Source organism: Thermobia domestica, chromosome 5, assembly GCF_964235325.1.
Source record: "Thermobia domestica chromosome 5, izTheDome1.hap1.1, whole genome shotgun sequence".
NCBI classification, from domain to species: domain Eukaryota; kingdom Metazoa; phylum Arthropoda; class Insecta; order Zygentoma; family Lepismatidae; genus Thermobia; species Thermobia domestica.
Window position 1 is genome coordinate 242125332 of NC_137458.1, and position 21147 is coordinate 242146478.

General features: G+C 35.0%; 1 protein-coding gene across 1 annotated transcript in view; it reads left to right on the forward strand.

Moving 5' to 3' along the window:
* LOC145684808 (uncharacterized) overlaps positions 1-21147 on the forward strand; it is a 109027-nt gene that overhangs the window by 17906 nt on the left and 69974 nt on the right. The window contains exons 5-6 of the mRNA XM_081757176.1: positions 903-1026; positions 20151-20215. Coding sequence (XP_081613302.1) covers positions 903-1026; positions 20151-20215 — 189 coding nt within the window. The remainder of the gene's footprint in view (positions 1-902; positions 1027-20150; positions 20216-21147) is intronic.

Below are 21147 nucleotides of genomic sequence, written 5' to 3' on the forward strand. Positions count from 1 at the left end.
GTTCCACTGCAAAGAATACAAAGCGAAGAAGTACGCATTATCTCTGGACACGCAAGAGACGCCAGCATACGCCAATTCCACGAAGACTTGGATCTACCATATCTAGCCGAAGTAATGAGGAAGAAGTCCCGAAAATTTTGGAGATGACTCTAGCACTCACAACACTCCATTCTCCAGAATATTGGGATGCTTAATTTCTTTGCGACGCACATATAAAACGTCAGTTGCACACCAGCACCTCACATAGGAGACAAAGTGTCCTTATCCACTCAGAACCCATACAAAAAAAAAAAAGTTAAGACAACCTGACACTTGAGGACATGACTGTTCAATTTTTTTGCGTGTGTACGTGCGTGACATACTACATGTTGCAGTATCAGGCTCGATACATGGGATTCGAAACAGACGAATCAACAAATTTGTTCGCTACCTGCATAGTTGTCAGAGCCATACATAAGGTAGAATGGTTTGACGTTAGTAACGCCTTGCTAGTTCGAAACAAAACTTCTTTTCTTAAAAGAAAGGACAACAAAACCAGGAAGAAAGTAAAGAGTAAACGATTATTTTTTAAAATGAACACATTTTTCCAGAATTGTTGTTATTGAAAAATGTTGTCAGTGGCAAATTATCAGAGCATTCCGTTGGAAAAGTCCTTGGTATAAAAAAATTGGAAACTTGAGCTAAAGTCGAGGCAGTGACGAACTAGCCGTACCATTTCTCATGTGAATCCGAAGGTCCATAATATTTTGCTTGAGAAAGATTTCTCTTATGTTTTCTGCTGAAAGAAGACTAAAAATTGGGGAAATAGTTCCACCACTGTCATTAAGTATTCTTTTAGTACAACTAATAACTTCATTTGTAAATACTTTTTAGCTTAGATCCAATATATTCCTTTTTTATAGATCAGTGAGGAGGGACAGTTCAACCTGGAAGCTTTAAAAGAAGATACAACAAAAACATTAGAGGGTGAAGAAACAGTAGAGAAAGTTGAGGAAATGATTAAAGAATGTGTAGAGAAATATGAAGGTGAGTTAGAAGGTATTGTACTTTGATTTTGTATTTTATATTATTTTACGGTCTTCGCCCAGAAATGGATTTAGTAAACATAAGAACAACATCTTCCTTCTAATGGGTTTAACTACTTCTACTATTCGTTCTCTAATAAAAACAACTGGAAAGGATCGATTTTTTAAAGCTGGAATACAATAACATCGATGTCTCCACCGAAACACAAAAAGGTAGTGTTTTCTACTTTGAAAAGGCATTTTAAAAACGCCAGAGAAATCGCTGTCTCTTACATTTAGTCTGTCACTACCTGTGTATTTATAGTTTCTGATGAAGCCAAAGCGGATACTTGGCAAAACTACCTATTGTTTTGCTCAGCGAGTAGTTTAAATCAAATTTGAGTCCAAAAAAAGTCTTTAGAAATTCTTCCAAATTATTATAAACATTGAAAAATCTAGATAAATCTTCCTGGAGCTATTGTTCCAGAAGGTGTTTGATTTTTCAGACAGTTTCAAGTTGATAGTATGCAGCCAGCAGAATTTATCTTTGGGATGAATTCATTTTGGAAGGAGTCCAAAACTTTTAGCGAGTTCAAATTCAATATGAGAACAAATTGTACAAAAATTTGTAAAATCGCTCCTAAAATTAGACTAAATTTAAAGAAAAGTTGGGATTTCCGGAAGATCCGGGCACCCAGGATCCACCCATGCGTATATTCCTGGTGATCAGCATATCGATGGTCATCCTTGTTAGTTCTGGCTTATTAGACCGGTGTTCATTACCTTTTAATTCTAGTATCTAACAACTGCCTCACGGTATTGAGCCAATGCGCATCTACCACAGATCGAATCCAGAACTATACGCATTAAAGGAACCAATCGACTGCACTTTTTTCACAAACCTAATCAGTTCATTCAATTTAATCAACTTCATGAAAAACAATAAAGGTCTTTGGAAGGACGAGAAGGATATGATGGAACATAAGAAAAGAAAAAGGAGAGATAATAATCCTGACTGAATTGTGTTTTCTAACATAAGACATAAAATTAAAAGCTAGTTAATGAATATGACTACAATATAATCTCATTTGATTAACTAGAAGTGGTCATTATACCAGCGAGCATTACAAAATAGTAGGTACCCTATTTTGTTAGTATACATAGCTATGTATGCTTAAAATATACATAGTAAAATAATGTGTTTTATCATTGAAACAGATAGGGAAGAAGTAAAGCAATGATCAGTTTCTATATTCGACATTTCTATTTAGTAGAAAATACAGGTTGCTCAGAACCAAGGTAAACTCAAAGAATACCAGAAACTTTCTTTCCAAACTTTGATTAGGGTAGAGTATAAAGCAAAAGTACCAATTTATGCGTTCATCTGCCAATAGAATATCTTGAAAATTAGTTAATCAATTTGAATGCGATTTTTGTTACACCGACATGTGTTCCAATTCTTCATTCGTTGCAGCCTTGTTAGGAGGAAAAGACTAGGAATTATGTAGAATGAATGTTTACTGGGGATTGTATTAATGTCCATTGTATGGAATATATAAAAGCATTTATATTGTTAGTTACTTTCAGCAAAAAATATTAGATTTGGACAATGTTTCGAAGAAGAGAAGAGGGATTATCTCTTGGCAACAATTTGAATTATCTTCTAATCGGAAGAAAAGTTTAATTCGAGCTTTCCACGGATTTATAGTAAATGCAAGACTTTTTTTCTTGTTGTAGTTTTAAATGTCCGTCCATTTCTGCATGTAGAGACCTAGTGGTCACATAGTTTAAGTATTGCGAACAAATTTTAAATTAAAGGATTCTATGAGATTCACGATTTTTAAAATTTCCTTTTTAACTCTCGAAATAAGGGTAGTATACTGGAAGGTGCAAATCGAAAATTACAATTTTCTCCAAAATGATACCAATGATTTTGTTTGTATTTCACAAATACAATTTGTATTAATAGATCTGTAGTGTAGCCATTCGCTCTTCACTGCGAAACCCTTAAGAGATGGGAGTGGGTTCTTTTTGGATGAGTTTCTCGAAAACTACTCAATCGGTTCTGTGAATATTTCAGAAATAAATAGTTTATTAACAATCCTACAATACGCCAGCGCTTCCCAGTAATTTGAACCACATTACGAGGATTCAGAATTAAACCTTAAACTATAGATTCATGCCTCATATAGTCTCTTTGTTGAGTACGGACGCACAACTTCAACAAACAAGCATACAATATGTCCTAATTCATTTCTCTTGGAACAATTGAGGGCTGGTTTACTGAACGGGATCATTTTTTCTTGACAATTTTCGCCCAAATCATCTTGCAAAAAGTAGAGCTATCTAAGATTAGCAATCACAATACCTTTCTGTCCCTGGTTTGAACCCAGCTCAGGGCATGTATATTGTGTATCGTCCTTTAACCATTCTTTTTATTCTCATTCATTTCTCATCTCCTTTAGTCTAATCACAGGACGTAAACCTGAACAATAAATAAATTTTCCTCAAACGGCTGAAGCGTTCTTGTTTTTGCTTTATGTAGCAATCCTTAATTATTTGTAATGGACACTTGCAATGAGGTAAATATCCTCGGTACTGATATCCACAATAACTTTAGTCACTGAATTAATTCTCTTTGCATGTAACGAATCTGACTGATTTTGAGATAATGTTGCTCAAATAGTTTGTTTAATCGTGCAAAACTTGCACAACACAAATATCCTTTGTCGACAAACAGTCAGCCGATTAGTGATATATCTTTTCACTGAAATTGTACTTGGTAGAGCAAATTGTTAAAGATTTGAGGGTAAATAATGAAAGAAGTAAACATACTTTAAATGTATGTTTATGAATATGACAATGTATGTAGGGTAGTGTATGAAATTGAAAATTAAATTCAGCTCTAAAGACATAAGAGGAAATACCGCAAGTAGGATTTTTTTTAAAAGAAAAGATTCCAAAAAGATTCTTTAAAAAAGCGTAGTAGATCACCAATCACTAACATCACAATTACATAGCAGGTATGTGCCTATGATGTTCCTCAGGTACATGGGAATGTGGCCAGTATGTGCCTTATGCACCTCTAAGAGAGAAATAACATGGATGGAAAATGATAGTCACAGTCTATGTCCGCCCCTAGGCACATGTCTGGCATGTATCTGGGGAACGCGCCTAGTATGTTCTAAGTATCTGGGGAACATGGTTCTAGGTATGTCCCCCATGCTGTAAGCGTCAATGAATCACAAAATTACTCCCCCAAAATATGTTAAATCGCCTATATGCGTAATGTGTTTATATTAGAGTGTCTAAAAAAATATTTTGAACAAGTAAAAAAAAAATCACCCCAGCGTGCGCGCGAACCACCAACCTCTGGATTACTAACCGCGTGCTCTACCGACTTGGCCACAGAGGCATTGAAAAGAGTATCGCTTGTAGAGGGATAAATTGTTGAGTTCTTTTCAATTTGACTAATCAGAGTGCTCCTTTAACCGCGTATATTCGAGATAACCGTTTGGGATAAGATAAAATCTGCTCGCCATGTAATTTTATAACAAAATGACGAGTGTCTCTTTACTTTATTTCATGGTTCTTCCATATTCACTTTCAAATGATCGGCGACAGTTGCCATCTAATAAAGTTGATGCTTTTGTTGCTTCTAGTACACAATCGCTTAGAAAAAGAAGCAACAAATGCATCAAATGTTGGAGATGAATTTAGAACACCTAAATGTAGCATGTCTAACATCTTGTGCTGTTAAGGTATCTGAAATAGTATTACGGTACCTAAAGGATGTACCTACAACATGACAGATATATGCCCCAAATGACGACAAAAACAAACGACTGTTAGAGTGCGAAACTGAGGCAGGTATATAAATGTTATATTTGTGGTACATAGTTGCAAATATCAATTAGGTGTAACAAGTACCTAAAACTGTAGGTAGCTGAAGTACATACTTAGCACATACTTAGCTGAATCTCATATGTGTGAAGTGTCGGGTACCTAAAAAGTAACTGGGACACCTAAACGGCACATGCCTAGCACATCTTGTGCTGTTAGGGATATCTAGTTAAATCTGAATGTAAACTGAATTGGTCAAATACGTACGCTTGTAGTCACTGTGTATAAATCTCCATCGATAAATTCCCTAACTGGTTATTAAAATTAACTGGTACCCACTTAGACGGTTCGTGAGCTCCGTTGTATCAACGAGTTTCACTAAGCCCAATAGGTTGAATCAAAGTTCATAGGATCACTACGTGGTAAGTACACATCTAGATGAAGTTCTAGCAGTCTGCCGGAATCCGTTTGGAAAACTTCTGTCTGATGTTTAACTAATGACTGATACAACTGATTCGTTGATCTTTTGATCATTTCCTGATTGACGGATTACTGACTGCCTGATACGACCTGATCTTGAGATGGGTCCTGTGGTTTTTTTTATAGGTATCAATAGCATAGAGACATTTACGGTACGATGACTTGAGATTTTCTTTTCTTGGGATTGTGTTTATATAGGCCTAGGAGATTACACAGTAATAATTATTCTATTAAGTCTTGACTATCGATCGAAAAAAGATATTTTACTCATGGATATGAGATGCTGACAAGATTTCAGATTTAACTGGAGAGAGAGGCGATATGTTTACCTTCATTTAAAAGGAACCATGATTGGATGGAAGTAAATACCCGATGCGGATATTGAACTTGCACAATCCTACGGTCAATGTTGGTTTTTATTATAGATAAATACGTAATTAGAGCTACTACAATTAATTATACGTGTTATTTCATCATTTGATGATGTCAAGACAAATAGTTATTATTCATACTTTTTGATACTGTATTCATTACTGCGATGCAGTTGTCTGTTTCTGTCAATTGGAAGGTAGTGCAGATTAAATGGAATCAGTTTCTGACAACTGCTGCCCTCTATTGCATGTATTTCGAAATATTTGTAGTGAATTGCAATCAAATTCGATCAACAATTTTGTTCTAATGATAGCACCAATATAATAGTGTTGTAGAGAAAAAATAAATCAATCATTTTAATCTAAAAGAAAAATCAATAATAAGGATATAGCGTAGTTGATCGATGAAATACGTAATATCTTAACCAAAATTAATGTGTCGATAAAACTTCATAGGGACGTTATTTGAGAAGGACAGATAGCAATTACCCACCTTAGTTTGAGAAACACGGTCTTTTTTAATAAATTGTAAAACACGAAACTTATGTTGGTGTATAATCTTCTTTTCCCAGGAGCGGATCCAGTACGGACTTCTGGGGGTGGCGGTGGGTTGTATATGTAATACTGCTACTTAGAGCTACTTTTAAGAGCTCCAAACTCTGGGATGGTTTTATTTATATATAAAATAAGAAAGTTTCCTCTTCTGGGGGGGTGCAATCGGTCCGATCGCTCCCCCTGAATCCTCCCCTGCTCTGGCAAAAACGTAAATGATGCTACTGGAATTTCGCGAACTTAGTACACATAAGAAATATTACGGTCTATACGCCTTGGGTTCCTGAGTTATAGGCCATCACAATTACGTTTGGACTTCGTGAATGGATATTAGGCTCGGTATATCTTATGCTCTAAAAAACTCATTTGATCTTGACCAAACTTGACATGGAGATAGAGCTCGATAGGCTAAATGAATGATAATAATAACAAGACTCATAGACTAGCATTATATCCAAATGAATGTTGCTGTACAGAAGGGGAATCGAAATAATTGTTGTAAACTGATGGAAACATGTTATGGTACGAAAATGTAGAATTACCATTGGGGGCAAAAGTTTAAGAAATTTCAGCAAGAAATGAGATTTGACACCTGTCATATTCTTTTTTCAGTAACATTTTCATCACAAACATTGAGCAACACAATAAACATAGACTACAACATAGAACTTGTTACTGAATTAAAAAAAGAAAAAGAAAAAGAAAAGAAAAAGAAAGAAAAAACATTACTTCTGCGATTTTATTAATAAACTACATTCATTTGTCTTTGGGTTGATTTATTTTGAATTTAACATGCCTCCCAGTATGAAAGCTATATGAAATGTGAAACTATAGCCTATAGCTTAACGTGGGATTCGAAACATAAAGCCAAAGTAGAGAGGTTTCATTAGTTTGGTCTTTCTCAATACAGTCCGGGGTGGCAGAGCACTTACCTCTGGTGCGTGGGGTCCCTAGTTCGCTCCCTTTTCCCTTGCTCCCAGGACAAGTAGGTTTGTGGTGGACAACATTGTGTCTGTGGGTTTTGTCGGCTACTCTCATTTCCCCCACATTTTCATTCCACCAATCCTTCCAATATCATTCACTTGCCCTCCTCGCAATCTTTCTTAGCCAAAAGGGTATAAACGTGGGACGTTAAACTGAAAGATTTCATTTCATTTCAGGACAATCCACTGTCAGTCACTGCAATTTTTAGTATTTTCGAAACATATTTGGTATGCTCACATATAGTGTTCGAGTAATTTATTACAAGATGTTAAATAAATAAGGAGTTTGCATCGCAATTTAAATACGATCACACTCTATTTTAACAACGAAGTTCTTGCAGAACTGAATAAATGCATAACAAAAAACAATAAATTAGTTTAAACCAGTTTAAACCAGTTTAAACACCTACAACAAAGTAAACAAAACAAATTCCTAGCGTTACTAACAAAGGAATTTTTAATTAAGTAACACAAGTTCACAACAATTTTAATATTTTCAAACATATTTGGTATGCTCACACGAAGTGTTCGAGTAATTTATTACGAGATGTTAAATACATAAAAAATAATACGACAATTACAAATTATATCATATTATGTAATATTACGATTATTAATTTAAAATATGTTAAAGCACCTGCGTACGAGACTACAAACTAAAAGCATTTGGGTACGAGATTACAAAACTAAGTGGGTTTGGGTACGAGATTACAAAACTAAATGCCTTTGGGTACAAGATTAAATTTTAAAAGTATAAATCCAGCACAGCAAACCGCGCCGCGCACTATAGAATTACTACTGTTAAAGTAAAGGCAATCAATGGTATACTTTCTGTTGTTAAATCATTTATTTTAAAATACCAATTTTGTTACAAAGTTACATCTAATAATAAACTTTGAAGTATATTATTGCTGATCTTTAAAGTTACAAGACTTTTGGAAGTTACATTTACTAAACGTGTACAGGAATTGTTGATACATTCTTATGTTCATCTTCGATTAAGTTCGGCAATTTTCGGAACCATTCGTGTGGTACATTAACCAACATGTACGGGAATTGTGGATAAACTCTCATGTTCATCTTCGGTTACCTTCGGCAATGTTTGGAAAACTTCGGGAAACTTCGGCAATCTTCGGAAATCTTCATGTGGAGTTCTTGGAATTTCCATTTATTAGTGTTGATAATAAACAATCAATAAAAAGTAAACACACTTCCTGTTTGTACTCTGCGTGCTGTAATTAGTCTAAAACAATTTTATTACGGCACTTTAAATTGCAATTATCGGAAAGTACTAAAGGATTAACCGATAAACTTAAAAGTATATCTGCGGTGAACTAAAAAATATAGTTAGTGAGTGGCAAGTGGTAGTGCATCGATACTAAACTAAAAAAGTTACGGGAAGTTTTATTATTGTAGTTAACGGCGAGTGTTAGTGCAATTCCCGACAAGCTTTCAAGTGTAGTGTCGGTAAACTTACAACTAAATCTGTTGTGAACTGAAACAAGTTCGGGAAAGTTTTATTATTATATTTACTGGTAAGTGTAAAAATTCTTAAAAAGTGTATCTTTGGTCAACACATTGTGAATCATATCATAAAAGTCTACTTACGAAACCTTGTCATTTAAAAAACTGTGAAAACAAATATCAAAGTTCTGTGTACATCATTGTGTAAAATATTTACTGTATAAGACACAATAATTCAAATTGCAATTACATATTTAGTGTATCAATAATACAATGGAAGGTCAGTCTGTCATCTGTACCATGTTGTCAGCGCAAGAAGCACGTGGATATGAAAATCCAAACGAAGTTTTATTTACATGGGAAGTGATAACACAATGTCATGCTACGGGTGCAAGGGTAAGCAATGAAGCTTATTCCAAGCTATTGCAAGCGTTGTTTATGCATTTTGGCTGTGATTCTCATGTTGTTTTGAAAAAATGTAAGTCTGCAAGAGATATTATTGATTTATATCATGTAGGCTTCTTTCGACAAGATAATATAAAGAATTTAGCTCGTGAAAAGTTTATGGAACTTGTGTCTGAAGGAAAAGCTAATAGTTTAACTACAGATGACTTTAGCGTGTTCATGCAAAATTTTATAAACTTTCCAAGTCCTAATACTAATACTGTATCACAAGCTAACATGTATGGGAGTGGTAAAACAAATGAATATTTTCGTATTGTTAATAGTACAACCAAACAATATACTTATTTTGGACTTACGGGAAAGGAAGTTACAATTGAACGTATGCAAACTGGTGGAATAGATGATCCTGAAAAATATATCCAGTTATTATTTGAATTTGTAAAAGATCATGTGTTAAATGATGCCGATGATGATATGTATGTTGGTATAACAATAGAAAGTTCTGCTTCTACGATTAATAAACCAATATACATTTCGTGGCATCAAAAGTCGGATTTAAGCTCCGACATTTTATTTCGTAATATTGAAAATGTTTTAAATAGTAATGAAAATTATTTATTAGGTGATAAAGTAAATTTCAAAATTCATATTGTTGATTCACGTAAAGGTAGGGGACGAACTATGGGTTCAGCAAAATATGTTGATCTTGTAACACACATGCATCAATGTACTATTCCTCTACAAAAGGATGTGTATCGTCTTCCTAAAAGTATTATTCTTGGAATGGGTAGGGCTGATCATCGTTATAACTTTGTATATCAATTGAAAAATCATCCTGAACGATTGATGAAACAAGCAAAGGATTTATGTGTGAGTGCTGAAGTTGACATTGAAATCCATGATGGATGTACTATTAATGATGTAAAAAAGTTTCAAAATAAGCTAGCACCTCATTATCAAATTGTTGTTTACGAAAAAAATCGTTTAACTCGAAACTACAATATAATTTATCCTGGAATACATGCATCAGAGAAAATTTTAATTTTGTATACTGAGGGACACTATGAATTAATTACTAGTATTACAACGCTATTAAACAAGAAAAATTATTTTCAGTATTGTTTGGAAGGTTATCATCGTACAGAAAATCATAAGTGCAACTTCAAATGTCCAATGTGCGAAAAGTATCACAATGTTTGTAATAATGATAATAATATTAAACTCGAGTGCATTGATTGTCATAGACTGTTTTCTAAGGATGAATGTTTTGACAATCATAAAACGATAAATGTTTCCGGAAAGAGTTTATGCGAAACAAAGAAAATTTGTGTCCATTGTGGTACTATGATTGACATGCGTTCACGCAAGTCTGAACATGAATGTGGTGAACGTTATTGTAAAACATGTTACACATATGTAAGCGATGACCATATTTGTTTTGTTCAAACGGCTATGATGCAACATGTAGATACCTTTTTGTACATTATCTTTGATGTAGAAACAATGTTGCTTCCTAAAAATGAACGAGGAGAACAAGAACATCATGTAAATTTTGTAAATTGTATTCATGCTTGTTACAAGTGTAAGGACATGAAGCTTGATGATACATGCTTTGTATGCGGTGATAAAAATGGATTCCGTTCGTTTGATTTCAACAACATTGAAGAATTTGTTAATCATGTATTAATAACTCGCCCAATGTTTAAAAAAAATCATTGTGCTTTCCCATAATGGCAGTAATTATGATATGCAATTCTGTGCTAAAACTTTGATCATAAACAATCATTTTACACCTGAAGTAATAATGTCAGGGCAAAAAGTTATTGAAATGCGTTTAGGACAAAAGATTTACTTTCGTGACACATATTTGTATATGGGAGTTAAATTATCTAAATTACCTAAGACGTTAGGTCTTTCTACAAATTTACGAAAGGGAGATTTCCCGTACTTGTTTAATACATTAGAAAACCAAAATTATATAGGCAAAATTCCTGATCTAAAATATTTTGATCCTGATTCAAGGAGCACTGAAGATCGAGAGCAACTTATCATATGGCACAAACAACGTGTTGCAAGTAATGAGGAATATAATCTTCAAAAGGAAATGATTGAATATTGTCGGAATGATGTTAAAATTTTATCAGAGGCTGTCATTAAATTTTCAAACTTAATTGAAGACAAAACAAATGGTATCCAATGTTTTATCGTCGCGTCAACTATTGCTAGTTTGGCAATACTAACATATCGTACCTTATATTTACCCAAAGAAATTATTCCAATTATTCCACCTTATGGGTTTGACCATCGTGATCGTCAAAGTCTAAAGGCAATGTATTGGCTACGATACTTAGAACGTACTACTGGTAGTGAAATTCTCCATTCTGGGAATGGCTTGGAAAAACAATTTGGGAGGTATAAGGTTGATGGATTTCAAAGTAAAACAAATACAGTTTACGAATTTCATGGATGTTACTATCACGGGTGTTTAAACTGTTATCCTACACTACGACACGTGTCCCTAGATTCTACCTCTAAGCAAGGTACATCACTACAAGATCGGTATGAAAACACCACCACAAAAATAGCATTTCTTAAAAAATTAAATCTTAATGTCATTGAAATGTGGGAATGTGAGTGGGACCACATGGTAAAAAATGATAAAAAATTACAACAATTTATTCAAACACAGTGTCATGATCTTGTTGATCATCTGGTACCTAAAGATAGTTTTCATGGTGGACGTACAGAATGTTTTAATGCCTTGTACGAATGTACCAGCGAAGAGTTTGTAGCATATTATGATGTTACCAGTCTTTACCCCTGGGTAATGGCACGTAAGCCATTGCCTATAGGTAAACCTATAATATACAAGGGGCCTGACTTTCCACAAGTGCAAAGTATTCATGGATTAGTTAAATGTACTATCTTACCTCCCAAAGACTTATATTTTCCAATTTTACCATATACATGTAATGATCGCCTTTTGTTTGGGTTATGCCGTACGTGTATGGAACAAAGTGCCAACAATTGCATGCATAATGATACCGAGCGTGTCCTTACTGATACATACTGTACTCCTGAACTTCATGTGGCTTTAGATCTCGGATACAAAATTCTACAAATTATCGAAATTTGGGAATTCAAATTATCCGAATCAGAAAATAACCTATTTAAAGATTATGTCAATTCCTTCTTAAAAATGAAACAGGAGTCTTCAGGATTTCCTAGCTGGTGCAAAACTAAACAAGATCAAGAGAAATATATTGCAGACTATTATGTTCATGAATGCATTCAGTTAACGGAAAATAACATTGAATCAAATCCTGGTCTAAGATATATTTCCAAAATATTTCTCAATTCCTTATATGGGAAATGGGGACAAACAACAGATTTATCTCAATCTGTAATTGTAGATACTCCAGAAAAATTTTTAAGTTATCTATGGGCACCGCAATATGAGGTACAAACTGTATTGCCTATTGGAGAGCAACATCTCATTCTATCATATAAAAACATTGAGAACAAAAACAAACCATGGAAATTTTCCAATGTTGTCCTTGCAGCCTTCATCACGTCGTGGGCGCGTCTAAAACTTTACGAATTACTAACAGCTATAAATCCTGATCGTGTATTGTACTGCGACACTGATAGTATTATGTTTGTACAACCACGTAATGAAAAGCCTCCACTTTCTTTGGGTTCCTATTTAGGTCAACTAACTAATGAAGTTCCTGATGGGTGGGAAATTGATGCATTTATAGGCTTAGGGCCAAAAAATTATGCCTATAGAATGAAAGAAGTTCAAACAGGGAAAGTAGATTATGTATTTAAAATTAGAGGAATAACTTTAAATCATCGTACACGACAAGAAATTAACTTTGATCATTTTTATCAACTAGTTCGGGATAAAGCTGAGAAAAAACAGTTACACAATCCAGGAAGAATTGTTCGTAAGCCTGGGTTTGTCATTGTATCCAAGTCTGAAACTAAAACACATCAGAAAGTTCAAAATAAAAGACGACGATTAAATCATAACAGTATTACTGACTATAGAACATTGCCATATGGTTATCAAAGTATTAAGTGTGTTAAATGATTGGTATTCTGTGTATATGTAAATAGTAGACTGTCTAAAGGTATCATGATGTCATAACATAGTCATAATATCATCAAATATGTCCATGAGTTTTGTCACAAGACCTATCTGTTGGTACTTCTACGTATATATAATGTAAATATCTTATTTAAATATATCTATATATGTATATAAATATGCCAATATTGGAAATAGAATATTGTACACTATATAAATACAATAAGGCGTTACAATTTACAATAATATGTTTTATTCCTCCAAACAAATATTGATATAATACGAAGTATCTGTATTCTATATAAGATAAAGGAAGAATACGTATGCTTCATATAAGGTTATTTATGCCTATTTATCATATTTTATGTTCCTACAATAAATTATCCTCGGTTGGAAATCATGTTGACGCCATACTATGTTCTACAAGGTGAACAAGCATCTTAGAAGTAAGTAAAAGTACGAATATATGACATTAGAATACTGTAGTGAAAAGATATCTATATGTAAATGGTTATACCATAGTAATATCCTATGTACTTAAAATACCACTAGGACATGTCTAACAAGCATCTACGTACGTAAAAATCACAATATATACATTCTAACATGGTATTCAAGGTAATCTATATACATAAGCGATCAGAATATAAGTCTACAATATAATCAGTTCATGTGTTTGCATTCACCTAGCATATCACCACAACAAGATATACAGCTCTACAATACGATAAAATAAGGCTACAATCCAATATTAATACAATACAAACACTTCAGGTGTTTGCATCCAGCCTAGTATAGCCCCTAAACTACGCAACCCAACAACACATGCTTAAAACACTTACATGCAAACGATAGATAATATGTCTACAATATGATACATATATTCCTGTCCCGATATCAAAAACCAATATACATACATACATACATGTACCCACTTACAAACTATTCATATATACCTGTAATTTCTTATTCGTCTAAGCTTCGTACACCATTAGACCCATACAGTATCCAAAAGATGATATTCTATGCTAAAATCCCATATCAGCTACTGAAAATACAATATCAATACATAAAATACGTTTCTTAGAATTGCGCCCATTTCCTCCCACATTATCTCATACATTTATGTACAATATGTAGTGCTCTATATTACATATATCCGCAATATACCTCTAAATATACGAAAAACACTAAAAATCATTCTTTGTAACCCTTTCTTTAGCATCTCATTAATATTCATTATCATCTCATTAATATTCATAAATAATTAATTCAATAATCTAGTTTTTAAAAGGATAAAATCATTTATGCGGAAATACCTTTAAAAAAATCTTGTTTGAAGACTTCTTCCAAAAAGCACAAAAGGGAAAGTTGCCTTGCGTAAAAATTTCATTCAGTCTTTTTCCTCTTTGAAACTCAGGTAGGAAGGGTCAGTCTTTCTCTCCCCTCTACGTATGTGCCAAGGTCTTAACAAAATGCCTAACAAGTCCCACGCCAATTTAAAAGCAATCCTTTGCTCAAAATAACAACACAGTTCCCTCCAATGCTATGTGCGGTCTCTCAGTATGAGGCAATACATTAACTTTTAAAAAGTGACACGTAACTATCTCATTCTTAAAATCTCTGTCCTCAGAATAATAACTGTTATTTCTTCGTAGTGTAAAAGTCTCAGCCCAATTTAAACAAAATCTTTTACTCCATGCACAGCACATTTCACCCCTCCATCACCCTGGAACACACACATACAAACAGATGTCTATGTTCCTTTCGTTACTCCCTATCAAAGGGTTCTCTCACTCCTACGCCATCCTTAGCTTACATTTTAAAACTAAATTATTTGACATGTCTTTCTCACTTCCTGCTGTTAGACTATTTTCACACATCTATATGTCACGTTTAAGTGACAATATATTCTTTCTTTTAATGACACAAGGTTCAAATTATAACAGTGTTACAAAAAGCTTGTCAATTTCAAATTCTAACCTTTTCTATTGTGTTTCCAATGTTTCTAAAAGTTATTTGACATGTCTTTCTCACCTCCTACGGTTAGACTATTTTCAAACATCTATATGTCACGTTTAAGTGACATTTTCTTCTTTCTTTTAATGACAGAATGATTAAATTACGTGACAGTTCCAAAAGACCATCTGTTATACATTAACTCGTTGGTATTCATTAAACAAAGGACCCCTGCGTCGATGGTATGTGGACATATAGCAAATAGACTACTATACGTATATAGCAAATGTATACGTGTACTGTATATATAACAACAGCACATAACACATATAAAGAAAGGGTCGATAATTTTTACGTGGGGTTGGAAACACTGATTAACATGTGCAGGAGCATGCCCTAATATTCTGTGATTACAACATAAATAGAATCGTTCTAGTTGCATACATGCGAGTACCTGTAAGGTGAAATTGTTGCCATAATATAAGATCCAATCAAACGTAAAACAAGATCTGTCATACGATTTCTGAACATGCCAGAACAGAATGTAACTGACATCCATCGAAATTGTGTGCTATTTACGGACCGATAGCAGTGACTGAAGAGAAAGTCAGGAATGATGCAGAGTTTTGAAAAGAGCGTTCAAATGTTCATGACGATGAGTGTAGCGGAAGACCTAATACTCAGACGCAAGGTATATAAAATAACACTCAGACGGACTTTCTGGTGGAACACGTTAACGAGCACGTGCGTTCCCATCGCTGTTCGCAGTAATTTAACTCGCCAAAGTATCCAGTTTCCAGAGGTGTCTGCGAAAGCAGTGCATCGAATTGTGATTGACAAGCTGGGTTATCATAGACTGTGAGAGGTGGGTGCAAAAAATTCTGACAGACGGTCACATAAAGCAAAGAATGACACCTGCACGTGATTTTTTGACCCATTGGGACAAAAATGGGGATGGCCTCTTTTCGCACATAGTACAGACAGAGCGCATCCCGATTCTTTTTTTGAAGGAGTTCAAATGTTTTGGAGGTCCGGACCCTTGGACACCCCGTAGGTGCATCCCTACTGACAGGGGATGAAGTCTAGATATCATACGCCACTGGAGAGTCAACGCAGCAATCAATGCAATGGCGGTACTCTGGTTTTCCTAAAGTGAAAAAATTGAAACAAACACCATCAGTTCACAGAATCGTAGCAACCGTGTATTGGAATCAAAATGGTGTGATTCTTGTGAAATTTTTGGAACAAGGACGCGCAATTACAGCAGATGTGTAATGCTAAACACTGAAAAATTTACAACATGCCATCAAAAATTGATGGAGAGGAGTGATACACTCTGGAATTCTCCTGATCCATGACAACGCCCGCCCACACACAACTGCTATGAGATTCTATGATGATAGTAGAGTAGATGATTAACTTTGTAGTTGTTTCGGCCAACAAATGGCATCGCAACAGAGTGACATTTGCGCCATTTGTATCGATTCTGGTTATGAATAAGCAGAGCCATTCAGCAAGTAAGTTGATATGACTAAACACAAGCAAGACAACATGCCACGACGACAAAATTGTTCTCCCTAATGAGCATGTTCGAATGAGGTCGTATTGTGGCCTTCGAGAGGCTGATTTGTCCTCTCGTCGAATCGGCCACCGCTATTGGCAGCGATGGATATCAACCCATTCCCATACTCGCAGAGAAGGTTCTGAACGTTCTCGTAGCTCGGACGTGCGCGAAGATCGATGTATTGTGAGGGCAACATTGACAGGCCGTATAGCTACTGTCAATGTACTTCCAACACTCGAACAAACGTGGCCGTAGAGTGTCCACACACACTACAGGAAACCGATTACCAGCTGCAGAACTTCGGACATGCACACCAATTGCATATCTGCTATTGATGCCTCATCATCGCCATACACAGCTGGTCTGGTGCCAGCAAAGGAGCACCTGGAGGGGGTGGCATTCCGTTGTGGCCTATTCTGTCTGTATGGAAGTGGTGGTAGACTGCGAGTGCAACGTCGACCTGGAGAGAGTATGCTCAAACAATGCGTTCGTAAAAGGTACAGTGACCCTACCCCAGATGCTATGGTGTGGAGTGTAATCCAGTTACAAGTCCCATTCGCCTTTGGTGTTTGTGCATGGAACATTGACAAGTGCTTTTTACGTGCAACATGTGGTAGAACCTGCTTTACTTCCTTTATTAAGATAGACTAGTCATGTATTGTTTCAGCGAGATAATGCCCGGACACATACTGCTCGTGCAGCAGAACGTGCTCTGCAAGGTGTATCACGACTTCCCCGACTTCGCATTCTCCACAAACTTGTATCCTATCGAACATGTATGGAATATCATTGGTCGATAACTGACAACTGCTATACTTCCACCTGCAACTGTTATTGACTTGCGCAGCCAGGTCGACCAGGCGTGGCAGAATGTACCTACAAGACAGTATCCCTCCTCACAGCATCTTTATGATAGAATGCATGCAAGAATCCGTATCTACATTGCTGTCCATTGAGGTTATACATGATACTAATGTGAGGTTGCCCGTGTAATAGTATACGTGTCGTTCCCAAACCAATGTACATGTTGTAATCATTTCATACCGTTGCCATGTACTGGCTATGGAATAAATGTGGTTCAAATTGGAAATCGATTTCATGGCAGATTTCATGCTGCAATTTCATGGTGCTGCTACTTTATTTTCCGGCAGTATGTGTTATGGGATAGCAACTGTGTTATGGGATTAAAAGGGTGTGATTCTTGTGGAAATCTTGGAACCTAGACGTGCAATTACAGCAGGTGTGTACTGTCAAACACTGAATAATTTACGACGTGCTTTCAGAAATCGGTGGAGAGAAGTGATACGCTCTAAAATTCTGATCCATGACAACGCCTGTCCACACACAGATTCTCGTACTGTTGAGAAAATTCAAACATTTCGATGAGAACTATTTAATCATCCCCTTTACAGTCTCGACCTTGTACCCAGCAATTTCTTTCTTTTTCTTCACCTGAAAAAGTGACTTGCATCTAAGGGTTTCAACAATTCTGAAATGCTCAAAACATCACTTCTGGACTGATTGCATTCTCAGGCGGCAGATTTTTACACAGAGGGTATACGAAAGCATGTGCCACAATACGAGAAATGTCTGAAAGTTCATGATGACTATGTCAAAAAATAGCCAAGATATGTAACTTGTATATCAATCACAATGAACTTCCTGTCCTATCATTTTCCTCTTTTTTTTAAAAAAAAAATATATATATATCGGCTTTTCTTTCACATACGCCTTGTGGAGTAATTTTAATTTAAATACAAGTAAGTGCAACTCATAAAACCCAAAAAAAGTATACTTCAACTCCCAGCAGAAGCTCATGTGGTTTGGATCCCCGTTGAGCTGTTGGTCCTCGTCTCATTTAGCTTCGGTGTTTAAAAGAATGCTAAACTCAAATTTAGCCAATGAAATATATTATCCAACTCTTTACTGCATTCTTTATATTTTATTGAACACTGCGTCTTTTAACAGTCCCACATTCTTTTCATACACTCAAAAACTCCTTTGTAGACTCCTTGGAATTTATTGTGCTTTTATTATTTCACAATAGTAGGAACAGATCTTAATATCATTATATCAAAATCGATCGAAACAGATATATGAACGGGACCTTGTTGACAGATGAAGGCTACCTATAATGTTAAAACGAAATTATTCTTGAACTTAAGGTTAGAGTGCCAGTTACATAGGAAATAAGAACGCATTTTATCTCTGAGTAAGTAAGATTGTTGTATTCCATTGTTAAAGTGAGAAGTAAGTACCTCTATATTTTTTCGCAATAAGTTATAAAAACTTTGTAAAATGTCCAATAATATAATTTCTTTTGTTTATATACAAAAAGATGGTTTTAGGGAAAACTAAAAACGTATAACGTAAAATGTGCCAGAAAAATTAAAACTTAAGGGGAAAACGTTAGATCTGGTAATCCTAGTAAGAACTGTATAAACAAGTGTTGGCAATGTAAGAGAGTAGTCATTCATTCACCAATAGTCTGCAAAACCATCGATATTTTTGTTTGTATGTCACCACTACTGTTTTCAATTCCCAGGTTTCCTTTCTGCTCTTGGTTGCCTCCGTGTTATTTACTGCGAATGTAAGCAGTAAACTGTGACGTCACAGATTATCAGTTAGAAATGAGCGGATAATCAGGATATGCATGTAACACACGTACATAATTTAATCTCCTTGAAATTGAGGCTACTTTGCTTAGCTCTTGAATATTTATTCACGTTCCTACTACTCCTCAAAAACACAATTTGAGTTAAGAATGAGAGATGTTATTTTAAATATTACTCTGTATCGAAGTTTGTTTACTTAAACTCATAGGCGCAGAGACAATACAATGCAAGAAAACAAATAAAATTTAAGATATATGATTCAGAATTTACTATGTTCCATACTTGAGTAGCACAAATGACTAAGTACATTTGAAGGGAACGGGGAAAAAACAAGGAATGTCCATGTATGTGCTTTTTCGGGTGCTTTGTCCTATCTGTTGGTGACTCGTGGCACTATTTGACTGTCTATGCCATGCATGCGTAGATGCAGAAACGTTCGTGTAAAAAGTGGCAAAAGATTTTATAACCCTATTTTTTGTACGCGGTTTTCAATATTAAAACGCCGTTTTCTCGAAAATACAGTTTTGTGACATTCCTTGTTTTTTCCTCTTACCCTTCATTTGCTATTGTTGGTTTATCTGCCAGTTCTCAACCTATGTTGCATCAAGTACGAGAAATTGTCTTGTAATTTTTTCGATTGCACATAAATGTTTACAAATCTCATTTAGTATGTTATACAATATGTTGTCAAAATATTTATTAAACGTGTTTACCAAAGTCAAGCTTTAAATAACGTCTTGCTAGAGTATCTAAGCGTTTTATTTAATTTAATGTTGCAATGAATCTTTTAACTTCTTAATCTTCTTACTACTTGCAGGTGAAGAAAATCATTGTGAGAAGGCATACATGGCTTTGACTTGTGTTCGGCAGAATCTTACGCGGGTATGTACACGCAAAGTAGACTCTAGAAGTTATCTTAAACATCCTTTAATTCTGAAACGTTTTAAATCAGAGTTTTGGTATGATTCTGACGGGGAAAATTGCCATAGGTTTGATTGAAAGGAATTACTTCGCAAATACAAATTGTCCACTTGTGTTCCCCATTGTCAAAATCTGAACCTTTAAATGGATAATATTCTGATGAGTTTGACGTCTTAAATGTTCCATGCCATACTCAGGAAGTTGAAAGATAAGTCAAACTTGTCACAAAGTCTGCAGTTAAAGTGTACGGACAAGAAAACAGAGATAGCTACATTAGAGTAAATTTGCTCTCAAGACTCACAATGCCAAAATTTGATTAAAAATCTGAATTTAAGGCAACATACTTGACTAAATCAACATAATTTAGCACCCCTAATAGGTAAGAGAGTTGAGTGTTATGTGAGTGGAACTCGAATTGCAGCCACCTACTCGTGATGAGTTCTGGGCCATTCATGAAAAAAAAGAAGAAGAAGAAAACGTTGACAAATGGGCGAAGAGCGGCAAAATCATTATGAAAATAAAATGTATAAAATCACTCACATTAACGAATTATTAACAAGCATGCCCTCACACAACTAAAATAAAGTAATTAGACGCTAAAGAATGGGAAAAAAGTAATCTGTATATTCCTTGCGTAAAAGTTTTTTTTTTTTTTTTTTTTGTCATTTAAAAAAATAGACCGTTTGCGCGAACTGAAGATCCAAACTGTGATTTACTTTTTCGTTATTTTTATATTGATTAGCATACAAATACGCAATTTTTGAGCCCTATTAGAATTCGATACTCGAAAATTTTTTTTTTTCGCTCCACCCTACTGGATATGGCATACGAACGTTACAGTCTGTCTCGATTTTAACTAATTATTACTAAATTCTTCATGATTTTTAAACTCT